The sequence below is a fragment of the Daucus carota genome, chromosome 1 (assembly GCF_001625215.2).
Source record: "Daucus carota subsp. sativus chromosome 1, DH1 v3.0, whole genome shotgun sequence".
Classification (NCBI taxonomy): Eukaryota; Viridiplantae; Streptophyta; class Magnoliopsida; order Apiales; family Apiaceae; genus Daucus; species Daucus carota.
In genome coordinates, this window is record NC_030381.2 from 48,782,038 (window position 1) to 48,807,499 (window position 25,462).

The 25,462-nt window shown below is 32.9% G+C and overlaps 3 protein-coding genes and 1 long non-coding RNA gene across 7 annotated transcripts; 2 read left to right on the forward strand and 2 right to left on the reverse strand.

The window, feature by feature from the left end:
• Positions 1-536: 536 nt before the first annotated feature.
• Positions 537-5,123, reverse strand: LOC108197245 (aquaporin NIP1-1). Of its 3 annotated transcripts, none has more exons than XM_064085846.1 (5): positions 4,800-5,123; positions 4,212-4,436; positions 3,844-4,041; positions 968-1,056; positions 537-850 (listed from the first exon to the last, which is right to left on the reverse strand). In XM_064085846.1, exons 1-5 carry the CDS (start codon positions 4,911-4,913, stop codon positions 640-642), a joined length of 837 nt encoding a protein of 278 aa, XP_063941916.1. In that variant the 5' UTR covers positions 4,914-5,123; the 3' UTR covers positions 537-639. The 3 variants fall into 3 exon arrangements, with proteins under 3 accessions (XP_063941916.1, XP_063941917.1, XP_017220302.1); XM_064085847.1 differs by having other exon boundaries at positions 1,000-1,056; positions 4,800-5,122; XM_017364813.2 differs by having other exon boundaries at positions 995-1,056; positions 4,800-5,120.
• Positions 5,124-10,303: 5,180 nt separating this feature from the next.
• LOC108205419 (uncharacterized) lies at positions 10,304-13,956 on the forward strand. 2 transcript variants are annotated; one of them, XR_001803976.2, is made up of 4 exons: positions 10,304-10,921; positions 11,134-11,244; positions 13,456-13,579; positions 13,683-13,956. It is a non-coding gene; the product is annotated as an uncharacterized LOC108205419 (long non-coding RNA). The 2 variants fall into 2 exon arrangements; XR_001803977.2 differs by having other exon boundaries at positions 10,305-10,921; positions 11,165-11,244.
• Positions 11,871-13,788, reverse strand: LOC108205418 (aquaporin NIP1-1). The gene is made up of 5 exons (XM_017375368.2): positions 13,512-13,788; positions 13,050-13,274; positions 12,700-12,897; positions 12,337-12,398; positions 11,871-12,204 (listed from the first exon to the last, which is right to left on the reverse strand). The coding sequence occupies exons 1-5, from the start codon at positions 13,623-13,625 to the stop codon at positions 11,994-11,996; spliced, it is 810 nt and encodes a 269-aa protein (XP_017230857.1). The 5' UTR covers positions 13,626-13,788; the 3' UTR covers positions 11,871-11,993.
• Positions 13,957-23,669: 9,713 nt separating the features above from the next.
• Positions 23,670-24,332, forward strand: LOC108223838 (uncharacterized). Its single transcript, XM_017398279.1, has one exon. The coding sequence runs from the start codon at positions 23,670-23,672 to the stop codon at positions 24,330-24,332; it is 663 nt and encodes a 220-aa protein (XP_017253768.1).
• Positions 24,333-25,462: the final 1,130 nt, after the last annotated feature.

The following is a 25,462-nucleotide window of genomic DNA, read 5'->3' on the forward strand; positions in this document are numbered from 1 at the left end:
AATTAATAATTCATAGAAACTGAAAAAAAATATATTACACTCTATTGAAATATGATTCAATAGTTATCTGTTTTCTTTTTAAATTTCGCAACACCCTTTATATGAGAAGCCATCCTGTGAAATATGGTTCGAATACTCTAAAGTATTCATGTAATTTATATATATGCCAAACTTGTTTAAGAATATATTGAACACATTTATTCTCTTGTTTACATTTGTGGTACAGTACTTTAAAATTCGTTATTGATTTCCAATACATATGAACACAATAATTACTAATTTACATTGAGTCCCAAACTTCCCTGCAATGTAATTCTTAAAGGCGTAGACTAATTTGCCTTTTTGTTTGGTATATTAATTTATATACAATATGCTTTTTTGTTTGGTATGTACAGTATAATCGGTTAAAAACCCTTTAAATTAATAATTATTAATTTATCGATAAATTAATAACTCTCTAAATTAATAAATTTTTCCGGTCCCGACATTATTAATTTATAGAGTTTTTACTGTAATTGACTAATTCCAGCATGGTCTTATGAGAAACACAGTATTCTACCTTTGAACGGAACATGCCAATCATTTACATCTTGGTGACTATAATAATTATCCTTGTAAAGTCATAGTAATACAAGTGGATCAAGAACGCGGCGAGGATCTAAGAAAAGAGGCATTCTTGGTGATCTCTCGCAAGGGCTTGTTTGTAAATCTCATAATATTGTAAACCCATGCACCCGCGACGGCACCTGCTATAGGACCGACCATGTAAATCCAAATCCCTGTGTATCTGTTGGCTACTATTGCTGGCCCCAGACTCCTGGCTGGATTCATTGATGCACCTGATATTGGCCTGCACAATATACAACAGCCCTTTTAATTAATATCATATTAATGCACCAGTCATGCTTTGTCCAAATAATACTACTGCTGATGTCTGTGTATAAATTTAAGTAAAAGATAACGAAACTGAAAGATTGATGTTGGGGACTGATACCCTACAGTCATGACATTAACCAAAATGGTAGCTCCAACAGCAAGCCCGGCGAGTTCACCAATCTGCATTAACAATTATAAAACCAGTATGTTTACATGAATTAGTCCAATCATGTCTTTGTCATTACAGATTATATTTTATAAGCTTAGAAGAAACCACAATATAAAATATATACACTATGGTAGACTTACATGAGGCTCTTATTTTATAATATCTTCAAAAATTTAAAATATAAGAGCATCTTCGACAGGATCTTCAAACAAACTCTTACTTTTAAATTTAAAATGCACCTGAAGAAATAGTGATCAATGGCTCATAGTGGCTCTTAAAAATTATAAGAGTCTCCTCTCTTTTAAAGGACATCGAGGTACTTAGCAAAAAAGAAAAGCATCTAGAGTTTTGTGGTCAACTTACTATTATTGAATATAATATTCACTTCCCTCTAATTTTATTCACTTATATTTCTAATCTTTCTTAGGAGTGGTAATATCAGACCCGACCCAACAACCTGACACGAATTCGACCCGTAAAGTACAAATTCGGGTTAGAGTTTTTCGGATTCGGTCGAATACAGGTTGACCCAAAATCAACCCGAAAAAAAAAAGCGGATCATTTTCAAGGTTACCCAAACTTACCCGAAAATGAAAATATAATATAAAAATCATACGTATTTATATAATATACATATATTTATATTATTTTTATAATATCTATTAGTTAAGGTTAACAAAGATAATTTAATTCAATAAAAATTAATTTATTTAAATTAAAATTGTATTATTTATTATTTAAAAATATATTTGTAATAAATATTATGGGTCGGTTTCGGGTTATCCGCGGGTAGTAGGGTCGGATTCTGGTCGAGTATTTTGACCCATTAAAATTTCGAGTTGGGTTCCGGTTGGGTCAAATTTCTGACTCGCGATTGTCAAGCCGAACCGATATCACAAATTGCCAGCCCTAATCTTTCTTTCAAATAATATAAAATATATATAGAGGCAAGTATAAAGAATAGGCTTGGTATTGACTATACTGATTGACTATAATTTAAAACTAGTATGTTGTTAATATTTTAGATTGTTAAAATAGTATATATCAGTTCAATATGGTAATAAATGATGTGTAATCTTCATACAGATTCTCTTCAGGCTTATAGTGATTCAAAAATATATCATTCATGGAAGTTGGCTAAAATTACATACAAAGGATGGGTATGGTTGGAATGTGATTTTTTTCAAGAGGTTGACTATATTTTTTATTTTTGATATGCCAACTCACTTTTTAGCTAAGGGTTTTTTTATGATGGGATGCTCTAAGAGCATCCCCAATGGCATTGGGTAAATTGGACCTGCGAGATATATTATGTAAAATTTGATAAATCTGTAAGACATTGTGCTTCAGTGGTATTGACTATATTGGTTCGCTATAATTTAAAAATAGTATGTTATTAATATTTTAGATTGTTAAAATAGAATATATCAATTCAATATGGGAATAAATGATGTGTAGTCTTCCTACCAATTTCTTATATACAGACATGTAGAGATTCGACAAATATAATCATCCATAGTAGGTTGGCTAAAATTATAAATAACGGATATGTATGGTTGTAGTGTCATTTTTTCAAACGGTTGGGTATAATTTTTATTTTTGGTATGCCAACTCGTTTGTTAGCTTAAGACTTTTCATGGTTGGAGATGCTTTTAGGAGTCATATATTATATTACTCCCTCAAAACATAGTTTCATAAATTATTCTGAATACTTTTTTCTTCAGAATAAAATTTGATATTTAAACTTTTATACAAAAAAAATCAAAAATAAATTACGAAACTATGTCTTATATGCGCCTTAAAATACTTGTCAAGTACTGAAAAAACTGTAAAAAAATTGAGAGGGATAGATGAAGTATTTTTTTTAAAGAGTGGTTTAGGAGCCCAATTAGAGATGCTTTGAATATTGCGACAACTTTAATCCTATTCTTTATACTACTTTTTATTCATATTTTATTATTATTTGAGAGGAAAGTTGGAGAGAGAATGAGAGATAAGTGAATAATAGACTCTTCAAAGAAGTTCTTAACTCTAAGTTTAAAAAGCAAATCAAGAATTAATGTTCCAATGGGCTCTTCAAAAATTTATAAAAAGCCTCTCTCTTTCCTCTTTTTTAAAAAGCATCTAGCAGCTCTTAACTTATTATTTATGAATATAATATTAATTTCCTTCCAACATTTCCTCTCTTTTAGTTAAACTTTTCCTCTCATTCATATTAAATAAATATAAAATATGAACAAAGAGCTAAGTATAAAGATTCCCACGTTTTTTATTGTATTAACTCACTAGGAGCCACCTTTTATAGAGTAAACTTCAAAGTTGTGGCTAAACTTTAAACCAATTTTCAAAAAATTGGCCAGAATTCCAAATTCTCAGAAAGGTGGCCAAACTTTGGCTCCGTTTTTTTAAAAATGTGGCTGTCGTTATGAGAGTAACGAACATAGGGATAAAAATGAGTTCCAAATTCTCAGAATGGTGGCCAAACTTTGGCTCCGCTTTTTAAAAATGTGGCTCTCGTTAAATGTCAGTAAGGAGAGCCACATGTTTAAAGCGGCACCAAAATTGGGCCATTTTTTTGAGAATTTATGATCAACTTTTTGAAAATAGTCACAACTCTGAAGTTTTCCTCCTTTTATATTATTTTTTAAAGAATGATTTAGGAGCATTGTTGGAGATGCTCTTGACCGTTATTATTCTAGTGAATCCTGCAGAGGTAGAGTATAGACCTATCGACACACAATAGAATACACATCCCCTCCGGTTAGTCTGGAAAATCTGTGATTACGAGATGGACTTACAGCTCGATTGTCAGTGGCGACGCCAGATATGACAAACATTAGGTAGAATGTGATGACAAACTCCAGGACAAAGGATTGGAGATCCGATCCTGATGGAAGGGTGCCTGGAAAAACATCTTGCTTCCCGTTAAATATTAGCCGTAGAGTTCCGCTGGCTAGAGTGGATCCAGCTACTTGAGCCATGATATAAGGGGGAACCTAGGTTTGAAACCTTAAGCTATAAGTAATCAGCTTACCAAATTCTAGAGAAACCAAGTAGAATACTTGAGTACAGTTTACACAATTCTTAACAAACAAACTGACTAAATCCTCAGCTTCAAACTATAAAAATAGGTGTATATATAGTAGCTCAATTACATAATGATCACCTCTTTCCATGGAAACCTTTTGCAAGAGGCAAAAGCAATGGTGACAGCAGGATTAAAATGAGCTCCAGAGATATGGCCAACAGAGTAAATCATAACCATGACCGCAAGTCCCCAGACTATTGAAATCCCGGGGAGTGTCACCAAGTTGCCCTCCGCCAAATTAATCATCACTGCTGCCTGCCCGGAAAATATCACAAAATATGTTCCCAGCAACTCAGCAATCAACTGCGAATTCTCACACACACACACACACCAATCATTAGGTAGGTAATATGTCATGGTGCAAAAGGTTTATGAGCGAAACAGAAGATCATTAGATCATTTATTATACAATGGATATATAAATGATTAACAGAATGATTAATTAGTCATGATTATGAAATAGTAGTAGTCATCATCTTTTGCATGTTAGCTACTTCATATCTCTAGCAGCTAGATGATGTTCAGAAAATAAAGTGTTTTTCATATGTTGTTAATGAATTCAAATATTATTTCGGCTACTCAAGACTTTAACTAGCTTAAATAACTCAGATAAAATCAATCCACTATATTTATTTAGATAAAGAATTAATCAAGTAAAGAACTAACCTTCTGCATAAATGGTAAGCTTAAAATAGAGGAAAAAGCACGGTGATTTGTGTCACTATCATTTACATGCAGAGAGAGACCCTCATGGTGTCCATTTGTGCTTCCTTCTGCCATCGCTCTTGTTTCTCTTTATCAAATTTTGTGTGCGTGTGTGTGTGTTTTTTTCTTTGCATAAAGCGAAGAATGGGATGAAGAATATGAAGAATGAGAAGTGATGTATTTATACATGCTCTGCAAAGAAAGAAAGCCAAATATGGGGATTTGATAAGAGGGCAGAGGGAAAGCTGAGATTGTTTGACATTTGCAGATAAATGTGAAAGATATGTCATCATCTAACTACCCCTCTTCTTGTCTAATCAATAAGAGCATGCTCCAAGACAGTTCTTGAAACAAACTCTATTTTAAATTTCAATTTAGAGAATATATAAAAAATTAATATTCCAATATATTTCTATTTATTGGTTCTTTAAAATTTTAGAGTCTCCTCCGCTGTGAAAATGTATAATATTTTTTCCAAATAATATTAAAGTAATATAAAAAGAAAACAAATATGAAGAGTACAGTTGAAATTATCAAGATATTAAATGGACTAAATACTAAGATTATATTATCATCTAAACAAAAATTTAGGAACCCATGTTCTTAGTCATTCTGCACTAAGTCCACGAAATTTTCTATAATTGTTTCTGTTTTACATTTCATATATTTTTAACTAAGTGGACTTTTGAAGATCTGAGTTACATATCTTATATTCTAATTAAGTAGACTTTTAAAAATCTTAACGTGTATTCTCTTCGTATTGAATTAAAATACTAATTTTTTAAGTTATTTGACTTTTTTCATGAATTTATTTGACGATCTAGTTAAAATTATTATCTTTTAAATTTTTTATAAACTATAATATTAATCATATTTTAATTCAATTTTTTTTAAAACAATAACGAATTTAAGTATGCAAACAAAAAATAAAAATATGTGTCAAAAATTTCAAACAACATATATTTCAAAACACAGGCGGTATAAAGATAAGGTCACAAGTATATCTATTTCATGTTGATTCTTGAATCAATCTGTCCCTGACGAGTTAGAAAGCATCAAATCAAAGAAAAATACTATGTATCTCAAAAAATACTTTCAAATCTTGTTATCAAAAATTGACAATATATGATTACTCATGTAATAACAACGGTACACCTGTTATTCACATCAACCATCTATTAGCCATTTATTTGTGATGTTATTTAAAAAATTAAAATATAATTTTGAGCAGACAACACTACAAAATCAAAAATATCTAATAGCTTAATGCTCCATATCATAGAGTAGTCGAGTAAATGTGAAAAAGAGTGGACAATCTAGCGGAGTCATTTGACAACGTAAGCTGGAGATGACCATGATGCATGCGTTGATTGAAATTTGATTCCAACTACTGCCCGAATTCTCTGTTCATCATATCTATCAGCGGTGGATTAAATATGTGTTCCAATGATGCTCTTCTTTGTATTGCCAGTGTTTTCAGTGCAAAAAGTTTAAAGCCGGAAAAATATCGCATATTATGTTGAATCATGTGTTTCATATTTTATGTTGGATTATGTCGGTGTTTCATAAATTATGTGTTTTGTTTTATGTAGGGAAGCTTTGCATTCCCTGTTATGGCTAAACCATGTATTTTAGTTTCTAGTTCAACATGATCCTGATCATTCCGCTGATTTCATTCATTTTTAGATCTCGTGTTCACAGGAGTAAAAAATCGATTAATATCCTAGTAAGAGCTGAGGTTATTTGTCACAGTTCTTTTTTAGATTTTGCACCTGCAAGTGATCTTGTTTTTTTTCTTTTCCTGACAAGAGGGTGATGTTTTGTTCTGAGGGCACTGAGGTAGAGGTTGGAGGTGGTGGCGTATGCAGAAGTGGAGCCGGGAAGGTGGATGATGGTGGCATATGCAGAAGTGGAGCCGGGAAGGTGGAGAATTAGTGATATTTATTTTAGAAACTAGTGATATTATAATTGGGTTTTTAATTTTTATAGCAGAATAAGACTATACAGAATATAATACATACATATATAGATTTTATATAAATAGTTATTTATAAAATAATACTCCATGTATATATATACACGTACATAATTAATGATTTTGGGTCGGCTGAGGTTTACAATTTTTACAAACTATGTAATAACTTTTTCATATGTTACGGTGAAAATGAACTCATATCACTGTCACGCTCATATATAAAGATTGTATAATTTCCACCACAAAGAGAGTTAATTATAGCTTTTATTCAATTTTATATTTGGTTCTACTGTTTGATATGTATTTATTTTTGTAAAACAGAGTTTTATAATTTTTACAAATATTATTTTTTAATATTTAAAAATATTAAATATTTGAATTATATTTACTAGGGTTAACATAATAAACGAAATCGGAAAAAAAAGTAAATATTTTTTAAAAGAAAATATTGTAAAATGATATTATTATAATAAGAATTTACAAATATTATTGTTATAATCAGAATTTACAAATATAATTGTAATAGTATTTATAAATAATATTGTCATAATATTATTGTTATTATTTTACAAATATTTTTAAAACAAATCAGTAGCAACTCACATGACTCATGAGCAGAGTGTGGCTATTCTCAAATCTATTCAAAGATTTACACAAACAAATCAAAAACACAAGATTACACAAACAAATCAAAAAACACAACGGGACTTTCCTGTATCATTCCATGTACTTTCCCAATTTTTTAAAACGAGCAGGAAGAGGAAGGGTCGCCCGTGTTACCGTGTATAGTAGGGATGAGCGTGGTTCGGTTTGGTTCGATTTCGATCGGAAACCAAACCGTAACCATATTTATTCGGTTTCTAAAATCAAAAACCAAAACCATACCAAACACCATCGGTTTGGTTTCGGTTTCTAGTTACGGTTTCGGTTTATAATGGTTCGGTTTCGGTCTTCAAACCAAATTAAATTAAATTAAATTAAATTATATACTCATAAATTTTTAATCATAAAATGGCTTGAGATAAAGTTTTTAATTCAAAATGTATAATACTACACTAGTAACACCAGGCACAGCATAGCACACTTGGTCACTTGTATGTTGTATCATTGTATGAACATATTCTGACCACATAGCCATTTTACAAATAATAATTACTAAAGAAGTAAAACTAAAAATTTGCACATGCCCCTGGAATACCATTAGGTACTTACTGGTGTCCAGTTTCAGTAATGCAGCAATGCAGCAATACAAAATATGAAAATATCAGCTTCCAAAAAGTTGCAGAAACCAACCTTTTCCAGAGACGTACAAGGTCCAAGAATCCCCTGAATCTTTATATCTTTTGAACAATTTATATAATTTATATAATAATAATTATTATATATATTTGTATAAATTTATATAATTAAATTTAATTTGGTTCGGTTCGGTTTGTATTCGGTTTTAAAAAATTTAAAACCAAACCGTAACCATATTATTGGTTCGGTTTTTATTCGGTTTGGTTTCTAATTGGTTCGGTTTTTAATGGTTCAGTTTTGTCCGGTTTTTGCGGTTTCGGTTTTGGTTTCGGTTTTTGGTTCGGTTTTGCTCATCCCTAGTGTATAGGGCGATCCATGCCGGGAAAAAAACACAGGGGCGACTTATGCGTTGTCCAAACTCCAATGAAGGTTAGTTTTGAAAAAGCAAAAAGAAACCGGTTGTTTTTTAAAAACGAATTTTCTATGGTGTACCCATGAGCACACAATAGTCACTAACTCTCATGAGAATACTAGTTTTTGATTGGTGGATGGATAATAAATGTTGATGGCCCCTGCATTTACACCAATTCCACCAATCAAATGAAACCATTTTCATGAGAGTTAGTGCTTATTGTGTGCCCTTGGGCACACATTAGAAATACCGTTTTAAAAAAACAAATTTAAACTGGTTAGTTCAATAAAAAAGTCTAAAAAGTGGTTTTAGTGTTTGAATACACACTAGAAAAACCGATATTTTTTTTGATAAATCAACTAAATATTTTATTTGGAAGTTGTAGGCTACATTTAAATATTGTAAGAATATGATACCTACCTACTTCCCTCTGACTCTCTGGTTGTTTAAGCATACATGAGATGTAATCTCTTATGTCACATGTAAATAGATTGAGAAAATTATTAAACAAATGTGTATATATATGTGTAAATATTAATATCTATTGAATAATATTCTTCTTTATGTACCACAGCTGAGATAATAGGATTACAAGTCCTAACAAAGGCACAGATTTTGGTAAAATTAGCCAGATCAATTTCCACTATTTATTTGTGGTTTTTATGTTTGGCTACTTTTAGTAAATTTATTTGAAACCTGCAAAATTTTCAATAAATCGAAAACATTTAGCACCGAGGTCAACTATTAAATCTGGAACGCAAGCATGGTTGTTGACTTTAAATTGGTAGCTTCAGTTTTCACTTTCAGGCGTTTTGCTTCAGGTGTTTTGAATTTTTGGTAATCGTAGAATCCAATGACTTGGGCAGGGCCCGCAAGGTTCAACGAATGGAAGACGGATGTTATGGATTGGCCCAACTGTGTTAAGTGGAAGGTCTATTTTTTCAAATTGTAGGATATTGATGTGCCATGTATAGGGCTAGGCCCAGTAATGGTTTTAATACAATCCTATTTACCAAAAATATACTAATTGAAATTACGAAGCATATTTGAAATTCAGAAAGTAATCCATGATCCAAGAAAAAAAAAATCAGATGACCGGGCCTTAAATATGTTGGTCACGAGTCACGACTATTCCTCAACACAATTATTTATTTCACTTTTTTAATTCAAAAAATATAACTTATAGAATAACTTTACAAAAATTTTATAATATTTTCGAATTTAAATAACAAAAAGTTCATATCAATATCATTATCAAAATTTATATTAATATAAAATTTAATTCTCACTCCATAAAAATCCTTGGTTGTCATACCAAGAATAAGAAGTATAGTAAGACTTCTTGAATAACTCTCACTCCATCGAATCTCTACATGTCTATAAGAAATTTTTAAGAAGATTACACATCATTTATTACTATATTAAACTGATATATTTTATTTTATCAATCTCAAATATTAATAACATATGATTTTTAAGGTTGAACAAATTTTACTAATTTCTTGCATGTACAGATTAGTCAATAATTATAACTAACCCAGCAGGAGATATCTTGTCTTGTATCGTTAACAAAATTGCAATACGTATCTTGTTTGGATTTTTAGGGGTAGCATCGAACTCGTTCGCTTCTGCCTTCTTCCATTATCATTTTATTTCAAATACATATAAATTTAACTAAAGAAAAAAATAAAAACCAGATAAAAATATATAATTTCGAGTGTCGACAGATGCTAGTGAGAAAATTGAGAAGAGGTTTCGGTTAACTTAAAAAAAATAACTTCTTACTTATAGTAAAGAAGTGGAGTGGAAGTTACAAATAAATAAGTGAAGCCGAATTTTGTGAGTGAAGTACCATTCTCAGCTTTTTGAAAATACTTTCGTTTCTTTACACAAATGTGTCAAGAAAAATAGAAACTAGAATCAGTTTTTGCTTTTTGCAAACAAACGCCACCTGAGACTTGAGATGAGAGAATGAGTGGTGAAGAAGAATATGAGGTAAGGACTGGAGGGAGCTATAGTAGTAGCCGGCTAGCCACTGTTGCTGCAAATACAAACGACTATGTAGCCGTTGGTACTGCAAAAGCACTGAGCGGAGGTCATAGATCCGTAATTGGGAGGGCAGCTAGCCGTTGCGGTGCAAAGAACAGCAGGCGCGTGACCCGAGTTGATTCGCGGGTCGAACAATTCACAAAAATTAGCGGCCCGGTTCTAGTTTTCAACTTGACGACTCAGATTCAATTCATTATTTTTAACGATTTCGGCCGAATCTATTCAAACCTGCTCCTTCATCGAATTTCAAGGCGGTCCGGTTCAAAACCACTCATTTGGCCAGCACTGGTTATAAATATTGAGAAGAAGATTACAATAGATCTGATGGAATGGCACAATACAAAGGGTAAAGTATAGAGAAGATCAATTTTAAGGAGAGAATAGCATGGTTGCAAGTTGTTCCACACGGTAAAACAAAGATAACTTTTTTTATTTTGTTTCTCGTTATTTATCTCCTTTGCAATTTTATATATTCAATTTATGTATTAACTAATCAATTTTTGGTTAAAATTTTGAGTTTAATATTATTTAAGAAATTATCTGTACTTATCTTGGTATCGGAGGAAAAGATATAGTTAGAGATTTCGTAGGTATTTACCCCATTCTTTACATATATACAGTACACCATTTTGTAAATATATACTTCGACAGTGAGAGGCATGATGGATACTGGAGTTCACTGAAACATTCAAATACTTGGAAGGACTCGGAAAGATAAATACAATACCAAGGTAAGTTCTTTCTATTTTTTTTTATATATTATTTTTTTCTAACATTTAAGTTATCTGTCATGCACAAAAATGTTTTTATCCTAAAAAAATCATCTCGAGTGAGTCATCACCCGCGAATTCACTAGGTAACTAATAATTATCCTCCTTGTATGCTTTAATTAAAAATATTGACAAAAATTATCATCAGGAGCATTATCTGTCTTTCTGATACTCCCTTCGGTCCCCTCATTTGTTTACATTGGGGGACGAGGACTCGGCACGCATTCTAATGTTCTCGTAAAACGTAGTTTGATAAATTATTTTGAATTTTTTTTTCTTCTGAATAAAAATTTGATGTTTAAATTTTTATACAAAAAAGAAAATTTTAAAAAATAAGTTATACAACTATGTTTTATATGCACCTTAAAATGCGTGTCGAGCAGTGTGAAAAAACTGTAAAGAAATGAGAGAGACAGAGGGAGTACTCTGTTGCAGACTTGTTTTGGTTCTATGGTCTTACAATTGCAAAAGTAGAAAGGTTATCATGCTTTGTTTACATGTTATATCAACTGCGCGATTTATTATACAGATCAGTTGTAAGGTTCATTATTATGTTATTTGTATATTCGACCAATTCGAGCATGATACTAAGAAAAACACAACTGTTTAAATGTACTCTACCTTTAAACGGAACATAATTACATCTATATATGAAATTGCAAAGCCGAGTAGAATAATTATCCCTGTAAAGTCATAGTAATACAAGTGGATCAAGAACGGGGCGAGGATCTAAGAAAAGAGGCACTCTTGGTGATCTCTCGCAAGGGCTTGTTTGTAAATCTAATAATATTGTAAACCCATGCACCCGCGACGGCCCCTGCTATAGGACCAACCATGTAAACCCAAATCCCTCTGTATTGGTTGGCTACTATTGCTGGCCCCAGACTCCTGGCTGGATTCATTGATGCACCTGATATTGGCCTGCAACAAGATATAACAGCCCTCTTAATTTCATATTAATGCACTTTGTCTATATAATACTACTAGTGATGTCTGTGTATAAATATTGGTAAAAGATATCGAAAATGAAAGATTGATGGTGGGGACTTATACCCTGCAATCATGACATTAACCAGAATGGTAGCTCCAACAGCAAGCCCAGCTAGTTCACCAATCTGCATTAACAATTATAAAACCAGTGTGTTTACATGAATCAGTCCAATTATGTCTTTGTCATTACAGATCACATTTTATAAGCTTAGAAGAAACCATAATATAGAATATATAGTATGGTAGACTCATATCAGGCTTTTACTTTATAATAACTTCAAAAATTTAGAATATAACAGTTATTATTTTAGTGTATCCGGTAGAGGTAGAATAGACCTATCGACACACAATAGAATAAACGTGCCCTTGAGGTTAGTCTGGAAAATCTGTGATTACGACGAGGGGAGGTGAAAGAGATGGACTTACAGCTCGATTGTCAGTGGCGACGCCAGATATGACAAACATTAGGTAGAATGTGATGACAAACTCCAGGACAAAGGATTGGAGATCCGATCCTGATGGGAGGGTGCCAGGAAATTCATCTTGCTTCCCGTTAAATATTAGTCTTAGAGTTCCGCTAGCTAGAGTGGATCCAGCTACTTGAGCAATGATATAAGGGGGTACCTAGGTTTGAAATTTAAGCTACAACTAATCAGCTCACCAAATTCTAGAGAAACCAGGGAGAATACTTTAATCACAGTTTAAACAATTCTCAACAAACAACATGACTAAATCCTCAGCCTCAAGCTATAAGGCTTATAGTTTTTAATGATCACCTGTTTCAATGGGAACCTTTTGCAAGAGGCAAAAGCAATGGTGACAGCAGGATTGAAATGAGCTCCAGAGATATGGCCAACAGAATAAACCATAACCATGACGGCAAGTCCCCAGACTATCGAGATCCCGGGGAGTGTCACCACCTTGCCCTCCGCCAGATTAACCGTCACTGCGGCCTCCCCGGCAAATATCACAAAATATGTTCCCAGCAACTCAGCAATCAACTGCGCTTTTATACTCATGATTAACAGAATGATTTAGTCTTGATTAAGAAATGATTAAGAAATAGTAGTAGTAATCATCTTTTGCATGTTAACTAATGATTAAGAAAATACAGTGTTTTTCATATGTTGTTAATGTATTCAAATATTTCGGCTATATGAATATTGATATGGATAAAAACAGAGAAGCAGAAGGAGAAATGAAAAGCAGAGAATGAATGAAGAAATTAAAGAACTAACCTTCTGCATAAATTGTATGGTTAAAATAGAGGAAGAAGCATGGCGATTCGTGTCACCATCTTTTACAGGTAGAGAGAGTCCCTCATGGTGTCCATTTGTGCTTCCTTCTGCCATCGCTCTTGTTTCTCTTTGTTAAATTTTGTTTGTGTGTGTGTGTGTTTGTTTACATAGAGAGAAGAATGGGAATGGGATGGAGAATATGAAGAATGAGAAGTGATGTATTTATACATGATCTGCAAAGAAAGAAAGCCAAGAATGGGGATTTGATAAGAGGGGTTGGAGGAAAGTTGAGATTGTTTTGACCTTTGCAAATAAATGAGAAAGATATGTCATCATTTGACTACCTCCTCTTCTTGTGTAATCAATTCTTACTCATCCAGCACTGTTCCTCTCTCTAATATTAATGTTTGGAATCAATTCATCATAATCATCTTGATGTGTACCACATATGAGTTCACAGCTTTTAGCTGAAAAGCTACTTTTAGAAAAAGTAGGTCCTTCCATACTTTTGAAAAAAGTTGTTTTCAGCTTTTGCAAGAAGCAGTTACAAATTTTACTATCAAAATTCATCAAAAAATTAATTTTTTATGTTATAACTCAAAATAAACAAATATCAAAAAAATTACCAAACAATTATCTGATTTTTACAACAGCATTTTTTTAACCAGCATTTTTTCTGACAGCACATCAATTTTTAACAGCACTCCCGAACAGACCCTAAGACATTATCACACATTTTTGACTATATAGTTAAAGTTTTTTTTACAAAGTTCCTAGATAAATATATACAATGATAAAAGATAATTTTTATTGATCGGATGAAAAAGAAAGGTATTCGTTAAAAACCATAATTTGATGGTGGTATGGCAGTAAAGATTGTCGAAAATCAATTCGGCCCGGTCATCAAATAAAAAATATCTTGTAGTTTAATGCTCCATATCACAATTCACAGAGTAGGCATTCGGAGGAGTAAATGTGAAATTCCTAATCTCAACACCACTAGGTATCGTTGAAATGAGGGGACAATCTAGCGGAGTCATTAACAACGTAAGCTGGAGATGACCATGATGCATGTATTCATTAGGATTTGATTCCAACCACCCACCGGAATTACATACTCCTTTGTTCATCATATCTTTCAGCGGTGGATTTAATATGTGTACCAATTTACGCTCCTCCATTTTTCATTGGCAGTGTTTTTAGTGCAAATTTTTTAAATCAACTCAAGTATCAAATTATGTTAAATCATGTCGATATCATGTGCAGGGGCGGATCTAACATACAAATATTAGAGAGCACGAAGCAAATTTTCAGAAAACACATATATATTTCTAAATTTTTTGGGGATAATTTTATAATTTTGTAAACTTTAAAATGGTTTTTAAAAAAATTAAGTGGACACGTGTCCCCCGTGCCTCTTCCTAAATCCGTCCATGCTGCTCATGTGTTTCATAAATTATGTCTAATCATGTCCATCTCATTTATATATGTCATAAATTATGTCTTTTGTTTTAAGTAGCGGAGTGTTATAATTTTTTTATAAGCTTCATTAAAAATCGGAAGAGTATATTGCATGTAAGCTCTGGAATGAACTGTTTTGTTCTCTTGCGACTTAAAGTCTTTAACGAAGACCACCACTCCAAACAGGGCATCATAGTACTCTTGCGGGAAGAAAAAGAACAAGACATCACACTTACAAGTGCAAGATCAAAATAAGGATTGTTACAAATTACCTCAGCTCTTAAAATTTATGTACAGGATATTAATCGATTCTTTAGTCTTGTGAGCACGAGAAAACTTAAACATTAATAAAATCAGAGCCCAATATTGGTGCATGTGCCTGATCAACCCATGATCCTATCCTATCAAGTATTCAAGTCTTCAAAGTTTATTCTATTTTTCTCAGTTTCAAAATACATGTACATTTTGGGACCGTTTGGGTAAATTTAAAATAAGTGCTTCTTGTTTAAAATAAATAAGTGGAATAGAAGTTAGAAGCAAGATAAGACTTATAAGTGATTAAAGTGTTTGGGAAATAAGTAGAAGTTCAGAAACAAAAGCCAGCATTCCTAACTTTTTATAAGTGCTTCTTGACTTTTTACACAAACAGTGGTAATAAGTGCTTCTAACTTATAAACCGAGAAGTCTGGCTTAAAAGTGGTTGCCAAACACCTACTTTATAGAAAAATTTTTTTTCAAAATACCTGTTCACTCCAACCTCCAATGTAAATTTATATTTTCAAAATCAACTCTTCTTCGCATTTTTCTAATTTATATTTTCAAGATCAACCATATACAACATATTATTTTCAATTAATGACTTAATACAAAACTTTTTTTTCCAAAATTCACTTTTCTTAAATTATATGATTTTTAGAAAATGGACATGTAATTTGAAACGGAGGGAGTAATGTACATATTATTTTATCACAAAAGTTAAACTTCCATTAAATTGATATTCTATTTTGTTTGAGAATAAATCTTTGATTAAATACACATGAATATAGAAATGCCATTTCCTGAGAAAAACAATGTGAACATACAGCATTGAGAAGAAACGTCCTCGGAATTTAACTACATAGTTGAAGAAGCTATCGTCTGGATGGTCAAAAATGATGAGTTTTAATAGCCTGCTAGTGATCAGTAGCCACCATAAAAGTCTTCTTTAATGGCCGTGAACGGAATATATATAACAATATAAAAATTCGGAGCTTTTAATTGCATCCCGAATCGTCATGTTAAATATATATGATTAATGATCTGGGGTCGACTGAGATTGACAATGTCACAAGCTATGTAACAACTCTTTTCTATGTTATGTTAAAAATGATCTCATTTCTCCGTCATGCTCATATATACAGATTCTAATTTTCACCGCGATCAGATTAAATTGTAACTAATTTTGTACTCTTCCCCCACCAATTTACAAGAGAAAGATGCATGTAAAGATTGGATCATACTCTAAACAGTGGCCGGACATGAATCATAGGTACCGGGACTTGAATATTTATGGAGTATTTAATATTTAAAAATCATACCTTTAATAACTAATAAGATCGCCTCTACTCAGGACTTGTATACGCCGAGCTCGAACACAAAAATAAAATCGTTCTGAGTTGAGCTGAGTATATGCTAGAGCTCGGAAACTTGGACAGAGCTCAAAATTTGAACTTCTTTATAATTATGTATAATTTTTATTAAATTTAATTTCTCTTATATATTTATTATAAATCATAATTTCTTTTGTTACTTGTTGAGATAGCGAATATGCTCAGTTCGGCTCGTTTAAACTCTTCTTGATAAGTTCGCGAGTATACTCGACCCAACTTATTTATTATACAAGTCAATTTTAAGTTTAATTAATTAATTTATTTAAATAAATAACTCAACTAGATTTGGATCGACTCATTTAATAAAAAAAATGGAACTTTGATTAACTAATCCGTCTAGGTCACCCCTACTTACAAGCTTCAAGTTTCAAGTGCATACTACATGATATACATGTACCGTCTCTGCAGAATAATTTAGGGGACAAGAAAGGGAAGTAGGGGGGTCAAAGTTAGTTGGAAGATTTATGGGTTGAAAACATGAAAGCTTTATTAGTTACTCCCTCCGTCCCTTTTTACATGTCCCTTTTGAAAAAAAAATTTGTCCCGAATTACTTGTCCACTTCTCTTTTCAAAGCAACTTTTTGTATGTTTTTTCAAAATGTAACAACTTCCAATATTTGACTAGCATATATATACACACAACTCTATCTAATTCATTACATTTATTAGGGATATGTATGAAAACAAGATATCCATCTAACATTTTCTTAAGATGCGTTAATTTTTCAAAAGGGACAAGTAAAAAGGGACGGAGGGAGTACTAATTTTCGTAGTTGACTGCGAGAGCTTGCAGATAGACCCAAGTCCACAAGCTCATAACGGTATACATGCTGTAAATAGCAAGTGTCAACTAAGTAGTACTCCAATAACTAGGCTTAAGTTGAAGTTTTCAATATTGGAGCAAACACCCTGTTGCTAGTCTATCACATTAATGGAGTTATGGAGCTTATATTTCCTTAGTGTTTGAAATTTGTAAAGAGGAATCACAATACAACCGACCCACAAACTATTATGTGTAGGCTTAGATACACACAATATATTGCATATATGCGCATGCATGAAGCCTGAAGCTACTTAGTATATCAAATTCAACACGCCTGCAAATACCAGGTCAAAAGGATAGTTCTTCTAGTTCCTCATCATCATGTCAGATTATGCATCCATATTTTTAGTAAATTTATGAGCAGGAGATTTAGAATACTAAAATTACTTTCATGCAGATCCTTTTTACATTGAAGCTGATATAGTGTCATTGCTTTATAAGAGCCGAGGTCAAGTTAAACAGAAAATGTTACATTAATTAATAATTTAATATAAAGAACAAGGGTGTTCAAAATTCAACAGTTCTTACTTATTACGGGCCTGTTTGGCCAAGAGAAGCAGAAGCTACTTCTGACTTCTGCTTCTCTTGACCCGTTTGTGCAAAGAAGTAGAAGCACTTTTAAGAAGCTGAGAATGCTAGCTTCTCTCTCACAGCTTCTGCTTCTTTTCCAAACACTTTATTAACTTATTTACTTCTCACTTCTACTCCACTTCTTTACTATAAGCAAAAAGTCACTTCTTTTAAGCTAACCCAAACGACCCCGTACATCTTTGGACTCCATGCTGTAGTAGGTAGAGTATTGCACATAATTTATCCACAAAGTACATTTAACATTATTTGACTAGTGTTGCATGAAGTGTGTGTACATATATATCCTGTTTTATGGGCGAAGTGTTTACATATACTTTCGCATGTAGAAAAAGATGAAAAGATAAGGAAAGAAACACATGAACTGACGAGGGGGACTAAGATCCCATGAATCAAGGAAAGCATGTTAAAATTCAATAAAGGGGATAATACTGTTGATTGGTGGCTGCTCTGATCAGTATTGGTATAATTTTTACCTTTAAGTGGTTAAATTGGATAAGATTCTCGTGATAACTTGCCGTCTTTCCGGTATAATATATATCCATTCACGAGAGTCAGAAATTAAACAGATGACCTGTTTAACCGAATCACAATCACATCTTGAGTCAGACATTAGATGTAAAAATAAAGAACATGGCCGTTTTTTTTTATCTACGATCTTTTGATCTTGTGGCTCCACCTAGGATCCCCAGTTTGTTTGGAAGTTAATATATATTTAGGATGTATTCCACTAATCACGAGCTCATTTGTTGAATTTTCTACGTAAAATTGGTATTAAAATGGGGGTATATATTTTATTAGGAAGTAGGAGGCTACATTTGAATATTGTAAGAATATGTTACCTACTTCCCTTTGACACGGTTATTTGAGCATATATGAGATGTAATCTCTGATGTCACAAGTAAATAGATTGAGAAAATTATTAAACGAATGCGTATATATATATATGTAGACATTGATATCCCTTGTATAATATTCTTCTTTTTAATTGTTGCAAGAACAAGAATTTTGTTTTTGCCAGGAATGTACCATAGGTTTTTCTTTTTTTTTTTTTTTGTTTGGCAGGAGAAATGTACCACGGTTATGATAATAAGATTACAAGTCCTATAACAAAGGCACAGATTTTGGTAAAATTTAGCTAGATCAATTTCCACTATAGAATTCGAACTTCGAACAATGAGTTTCATAACAATATCGGACGATATGCATGCAGCTGGTTAGTGGGAGCAGCAGTTTAAGTTTTCACCTCCAGGCGTTTTGCTTGGTGTGATAGAATCTAATGACTTGGGCAGGGCCACAGCCCACAGGGTTCAATGAATAGAAGATGGAGCCATGGAGGTTATGGATTGAATCAACTGATGTTAAGTGGAAGGTCTGTTCTGTTCAAATTGTTGGATGTTGATGTGTATGTATAGACTAGGCCCAGTAATGGTTTTAATACAATCCTATTCACCAAAAATAAAATTAAATTTAAAAAGCATATTTGAAGAAAGTAATCCAATCTAAAGAAAACAAATTCAGATGGCCAGGGTCTGAAAGACATTCCTGTATAATACTATTTTGGCCTTTGTTCCTGTATAATATAATAAACTACACCAAAATCAAAAGAAAAGGCAAACCTTTTGAAATTTTATAGATACTTTTGAAAAATATAAAATAACATTTACAGATTAGCTTTTAATATTTTAGTACTAATAACAATGGCTTAATCTTTAAAAAGAACAATGGCAGAGTTTCCAGTATGGTAACTCTACTATGCATACCTAAATCCCCTTTACATGGTAAAATAGCTCAAGAGTCCAGCCACTTCAAGAGAAGCAGCTCAATTCTATAGATTTTTCTAGATTGTGGTTCAAGAGCACTCAACGTGATTACTATGTACAGCAGAATAAGCACTAAATGTATAGAGCCACTTATGATTCATGCTTAGAGAAACTTACCACTTGAAACAAACCACACTTTCATTGAAATTCACACTATAGAGAAATTTTCAAGGAAAAAAGAGAAATGGACAATGCTGAAATTAAAATATAATGAGCTCTTTTTAGTAAACAAGTAAAATTTAATTGGATTTCAGGAAATAATTACACTCAAACTACAGTTAAGATGACCAAGGTAAATCTAGCTAATTCACATCATCACAATATCAACTACAATTGAAGATAACAAGGACACACAGGCTTAATCTAGAAAGTTCTCATCATCATAATATCAACTACAATTAAGAATCATAAAGATAACTAGGTTGTCTACACATTTCTTACCATTGCAATATTAATAATACTTAAGGATGACTAAGGTTTAATCTAGATAATTCTCACCAACACAGTATCAACCACAGATAAGATGACTAAGGTTTGATCAACAGATAATTTTAGTCCTACTACTAATACTCCAACTACTCTTTCCGTTGCTATGAAATTGCTTCCTTGAATCAGAGTTGGTGTCCATACTGAGACCAAACAAATTAATATACCACTACAAAGCTTTAGGAAAAAGGAGCAAAGATATAAATCAAAATTTGGACTGATCCAGGAAAAAGGTTCATGATATTCTCATTTCTCACAATCAAACTCAATAAATTATGAAAAAAATATTAAAAAGTAAAAGTCGCTACTAGCTACCACATATAGAGAGAAAACATCGAACAAACAATTATATGATAATGCTTTATGGTGATACCCGGAACTATGTGACAATAGGTTACACCAGTTCATTCTGTCTTTAGCATAAAATTAATGTCTACCAGCAATATATACACAACTTGTACAAACATTGAATGCTTTCCGGCAACACATCATGATCGATCTCCATCAAGAAATCTGGCAAATTAACCTCCTAAATTCTATCACTATTCCCTAGACCCAGTAACTGATGTAGACTACATATCTTAATTATAACGAATCGCAACTCAGCTCATGTTTTAATCCAGATTTGCTTTTCTTTTATTTCTTTGATTGTTTTTTAAAAGCTTATTGTTTGTGCTCTAATATATGTCCAGCTATTCCATGAATGTCAAATGCAAGTTTAGCAATCTTTCAAACCCTGCATAAGACATAGGTACGCTGTTGAACAGAAGCCTGACAGAATATAACTATCAGCATGAGCAGGCACTGTCTAGCAGCAATGGGGGCCAATATGCTACAAAACCTACTGACCAAGTAGAACTATTAGCTACAAAATCATAAAACATTAGCAGATCTAACTTTAAAAGTGATGTATATTAATCCACACAAGAAGCTAGAACTTATATATAACTAGATAGTCTAGATTGATCCGCTCTACACTGACACATCTAAATAGGAGACTCTAGCATGTGTTCATGAGAATTTGTAACAAACTGTTGACTGAAAACTAATGATTTCACACTTGCTTCTCTGAATAACACTGGCTGAGATCCATAAACTTATGGCCAATTAGAGAGCACCGATTCTAGAAAAAACAACGTCGTCTAAAGATAGTGATTTTTCTAAACAGCTCCACCCAAAGTTTTTCTAGAGCTAAGGATGTCTCTACCACTTCAATTTCAAAAAGCAGATCAATCATAATGGGTAAAAGAGTTGAATCATGTACCTCCTGCATGTTTTTGTACAAGTTGCTTGAATTTTTGGGTCACTTCTAAATCCTTTGACCACATAGTAATTAATATTTATTTTCAAAATCTTCTTTCTGTGATTATAATATTGATAACGTTACACATATTAATTTACAAAAAATAAAATCTTAAAAAAAAAACGATTCTAACTTTACAGGCAAAAGACTAAGAAGTGTGTGCCAAAAAGTCAGGCAACCTATATATAAAAAACTAGGGAGTAAAATCTAACCCAAACCTAAATGTAAAAAGTCACAGTTAAGGTATTCACAAGAATGTAGATTCATTAATAACTATATACCACATTCCTCACTCCATCCGAATAATTCAAGTTACAAATTAACTATATCCTAGTCAATCGTCATTGCGTCCAAGTCACAATAATGTTATAAAAGATGCTCACACTTCCCAAATACATAGCATATCATTTCATTTCCACATTCGGTTTCCTAAACATCATCTAATCTCCAAATTGAACAAATAACAATTATTCAGTAATTTAGCAAAAAAAAAATACAATTATTCAGTAATTCTTTACTCTTATCTAAATCATCTCCGCCTATTGTTATCTAAACATACCGCAATATTCATAAACCTAACAAAACAGCAAAATCATTCAATAATTTACATAAAACCTTACAGAACAACAACAAATATAACCGAATCAACTGAACTAACTAACTAACTGAAACTGAATCATTTTTTATGAAATAACCTACAACTAAACGATTCATATTGAAATCAATAACTACACGAATCAGATCTCACTAACAACTCATCAATTTCAAAATTAATCAGATTAAATATCACAAAAACACAGATCACTCGCAAGAGAAAACCTGAGAAGGCAATCTGAAGGCTTCGGACTTAGTGAAACACGTATCGTCGAGAACTTCGCTCTGACACCACCGGCACTTACTGTTCATCAAGCATTGTAGCTTGGTTGATGCTTCCGTACAGTTTTGAGCCGCCCGGTCGAGTTTCCGTTGAGTTGCGGTGATTAACAGGTTGCGAGATGTCGCATCGCCGGCTTTCAACAGATTTCCGGCGACGGCGAACGGCGGTGATCGAAAGACGGTTACGAAAAGGAGAAGTAGAAGCAGAAGGAATAATAAAGGGCAGCCAGAGATCCGAGTTGTTGCCATTACGTTACTCGTAGATGTAAAAACTGTAATATATGTTTCTCTGAAAAAAACTGTCGGGCGTATGATTAAAGTATTTTAAACGGGTCACAAAAAATTGAAAATTTCTCCAAAATTAAAATTGCAAAAACGAGATTGATATTATTAATATGAGTTTATAATTTCAAATAAAATTATTAGCATTCAAATTACACATGGCATGTTATGTTCTTGATATATAAACGGAATATATAATAATTAAAATAAAAATCCGTATTTGACTCGTATATGATTCGGCTTTGATATCAGATTACTCATTTCTATATATATTTGTATTTGAATTCATAAAGAATGATAAAAATTCACAAATATTAAATTGATTACTTATTATAATTAAAATAAAATCATTTATAGAATATTGTAATAATATAAATATTGTTTATATGATGTATATTACATATTATAAGATACATTATTGACACATTTGATTAGAATTTTTAATAAATAAACGTGTTCAGGTACTTTCAAATTAGTCAAATTATTCTGAATAAATACGAGGAGTTTGAAATATATGCTTAGTTTGATTAATTTTAATTTTTCATGACCACCGTTATACTCTTTCGAACATGTTCGATTTTCAATGATTTCTGTTAGCACGTACGGTAGCGAGTTCTGATATGATACTCCAGTATCTAGGAAAATGAAGCACGAGTACAAATGTTAGCAGGATAAAAAGCAAATAGGATAAAAGACAAACAATATTCGATAAATATAATATAACAGGATGCAGTGATTTAGCTAGCTGAGAAGTGAGAACTACACAATAATCATCGATCTCTTCGAGAATTAACAAAATGGTGACTGATTTATTCGCATTCAAAGCCAGAAGGAAGGTCCTTTTGGCAGTTGTTGAAGACATGGCTTATGGCAACAGGAAAGTCCATGACAGTCCCCATTACATTAGCTCTTATTGCACTGCAAAGACAAACCGCAGCCTCAAAATCTAAAAGGCCTTCCATGATTCTGCAGCATGGCATCTTCGGTGGGCTTCCGATAAGCGGTCCCATTGTTCTGCCAAGCATGTCACCGCAGACTCCTAGTTTGAGAACATCTCTGGGGCATGCATTTTTGTTATCTTGCCTTGGTACTGCTGGTGATCCTGGTTGTATTGGTGGAAATGGAAATGGAAAGGCTGGAGGTGATTGCAGATATGGAATTGGTGTTACGGGTAAAAGTGGAGCTGGAAGTGTTGGAGTTTCTGGGAAAGAGGGTGGTGGGAGAAGAATATATGGAGCTGGATTTGCTGGTGGTCTCGGTAAAGAAGGGGGTGTTAGAGGTAAAAATGGTGGAAAATTGAGTGTAGGTGTTTCGGGTGATGAAGGTGGTGCAAAAGGTAAAAACGGTGGAATGTTGAGTGTTGGTGGTGTCACAGGTAAAATTGGTGGAATATTAAGTGTTGGTGGTGACACAGGTAAAATTGGTGGAATGTTAAGTGTTGGCGGTGTTACAGGTAAAATTGGTGGAACCTGCAGTGAAGGTGTTCTGGGTAAAAAAGGCGGCATTAGAGGTAAAACAGGGGGAACCTGAAGTGCTGGTGTTTCGGGTTGCTGTGTTGTGCCTGGTACAGTTTTTGAACCTGCTAGTGTTGGTGGACTTGGCTCTGTGTTATAACCGAGGACTGAAGTGAACATGAAAAATAACGCTATGATGAGAAGGAGAGTGGCTGATGGTAAAGTATGTGCCAAAGCCATTTTCATATATATGGCAATGCTACTGATCTACACTGAAATCAGAGTGACCCTGAAGATGAACTAGGCGAAACACCTAGTTATGTTATCTATATATAGTTGGGAATCGGAGAATAGAACGATAGATACACATTGTATGACTTAAATTTCTTCACAAAATGCATGTCTTTTACATGCAGAGTGAAACAGGCAACAGCTGTGATGCATGTCAGAGTTGTCCAAATTTGATTACTGGATTCTCTGCAAAACAATTGAGTTAGGTAAACTGTTTGATCAACGATTTTTCAACGTACATGGGCTGAATGTATTGAAATCTGAGAGACATGTATGGTGCAAGAGAGAGCAGATATCATGATATTTGTGTAAACACCTAGTCATCAAAGTGAGAAAAAATTATTCAGAGGCCAGATTTTCAGAGTATGCTTAGTTTCCTTAAGCACACACTCGGTACAAACACGAATGATTTAAGGTGGTACGTGTCTACGCCTGCTAAATGGACATACAACATTACAGCTACAGATTGCAGGAGCATGACTTCGTTTAAGCTTGGTGATCGATTATCTTCAATACCTTGTTTTCTTCTACTACATTCTATTTTTGTGTGCTGAAGTTGAAAATGATGAACAATTATAGCTCATACATAAACCAATTTTGCCGAATTGTCAATAGGTATGCAGACGTATGGTTCCCAGACACTGGCCGAATCAGGTATATACTGCCGACTTAATTCATCTATAGACTATATTCTATACACACTATCCCTCTGCTTTCCCTACCAACCAAAATTCAGACCTTTTTCAGTACATAGTGAGGATTAGGAACGGTGCTTTATTTCTATTATTATTTCGAATAATTTTGAGCTACAGCCTCTGGACATTTTACCAACTAGAGATAGGGTTAGCAGAACCAATTGATATTGAGATATCTTGTACTGTGACACAACGTCAAACTATAATAAATTTACTTGCA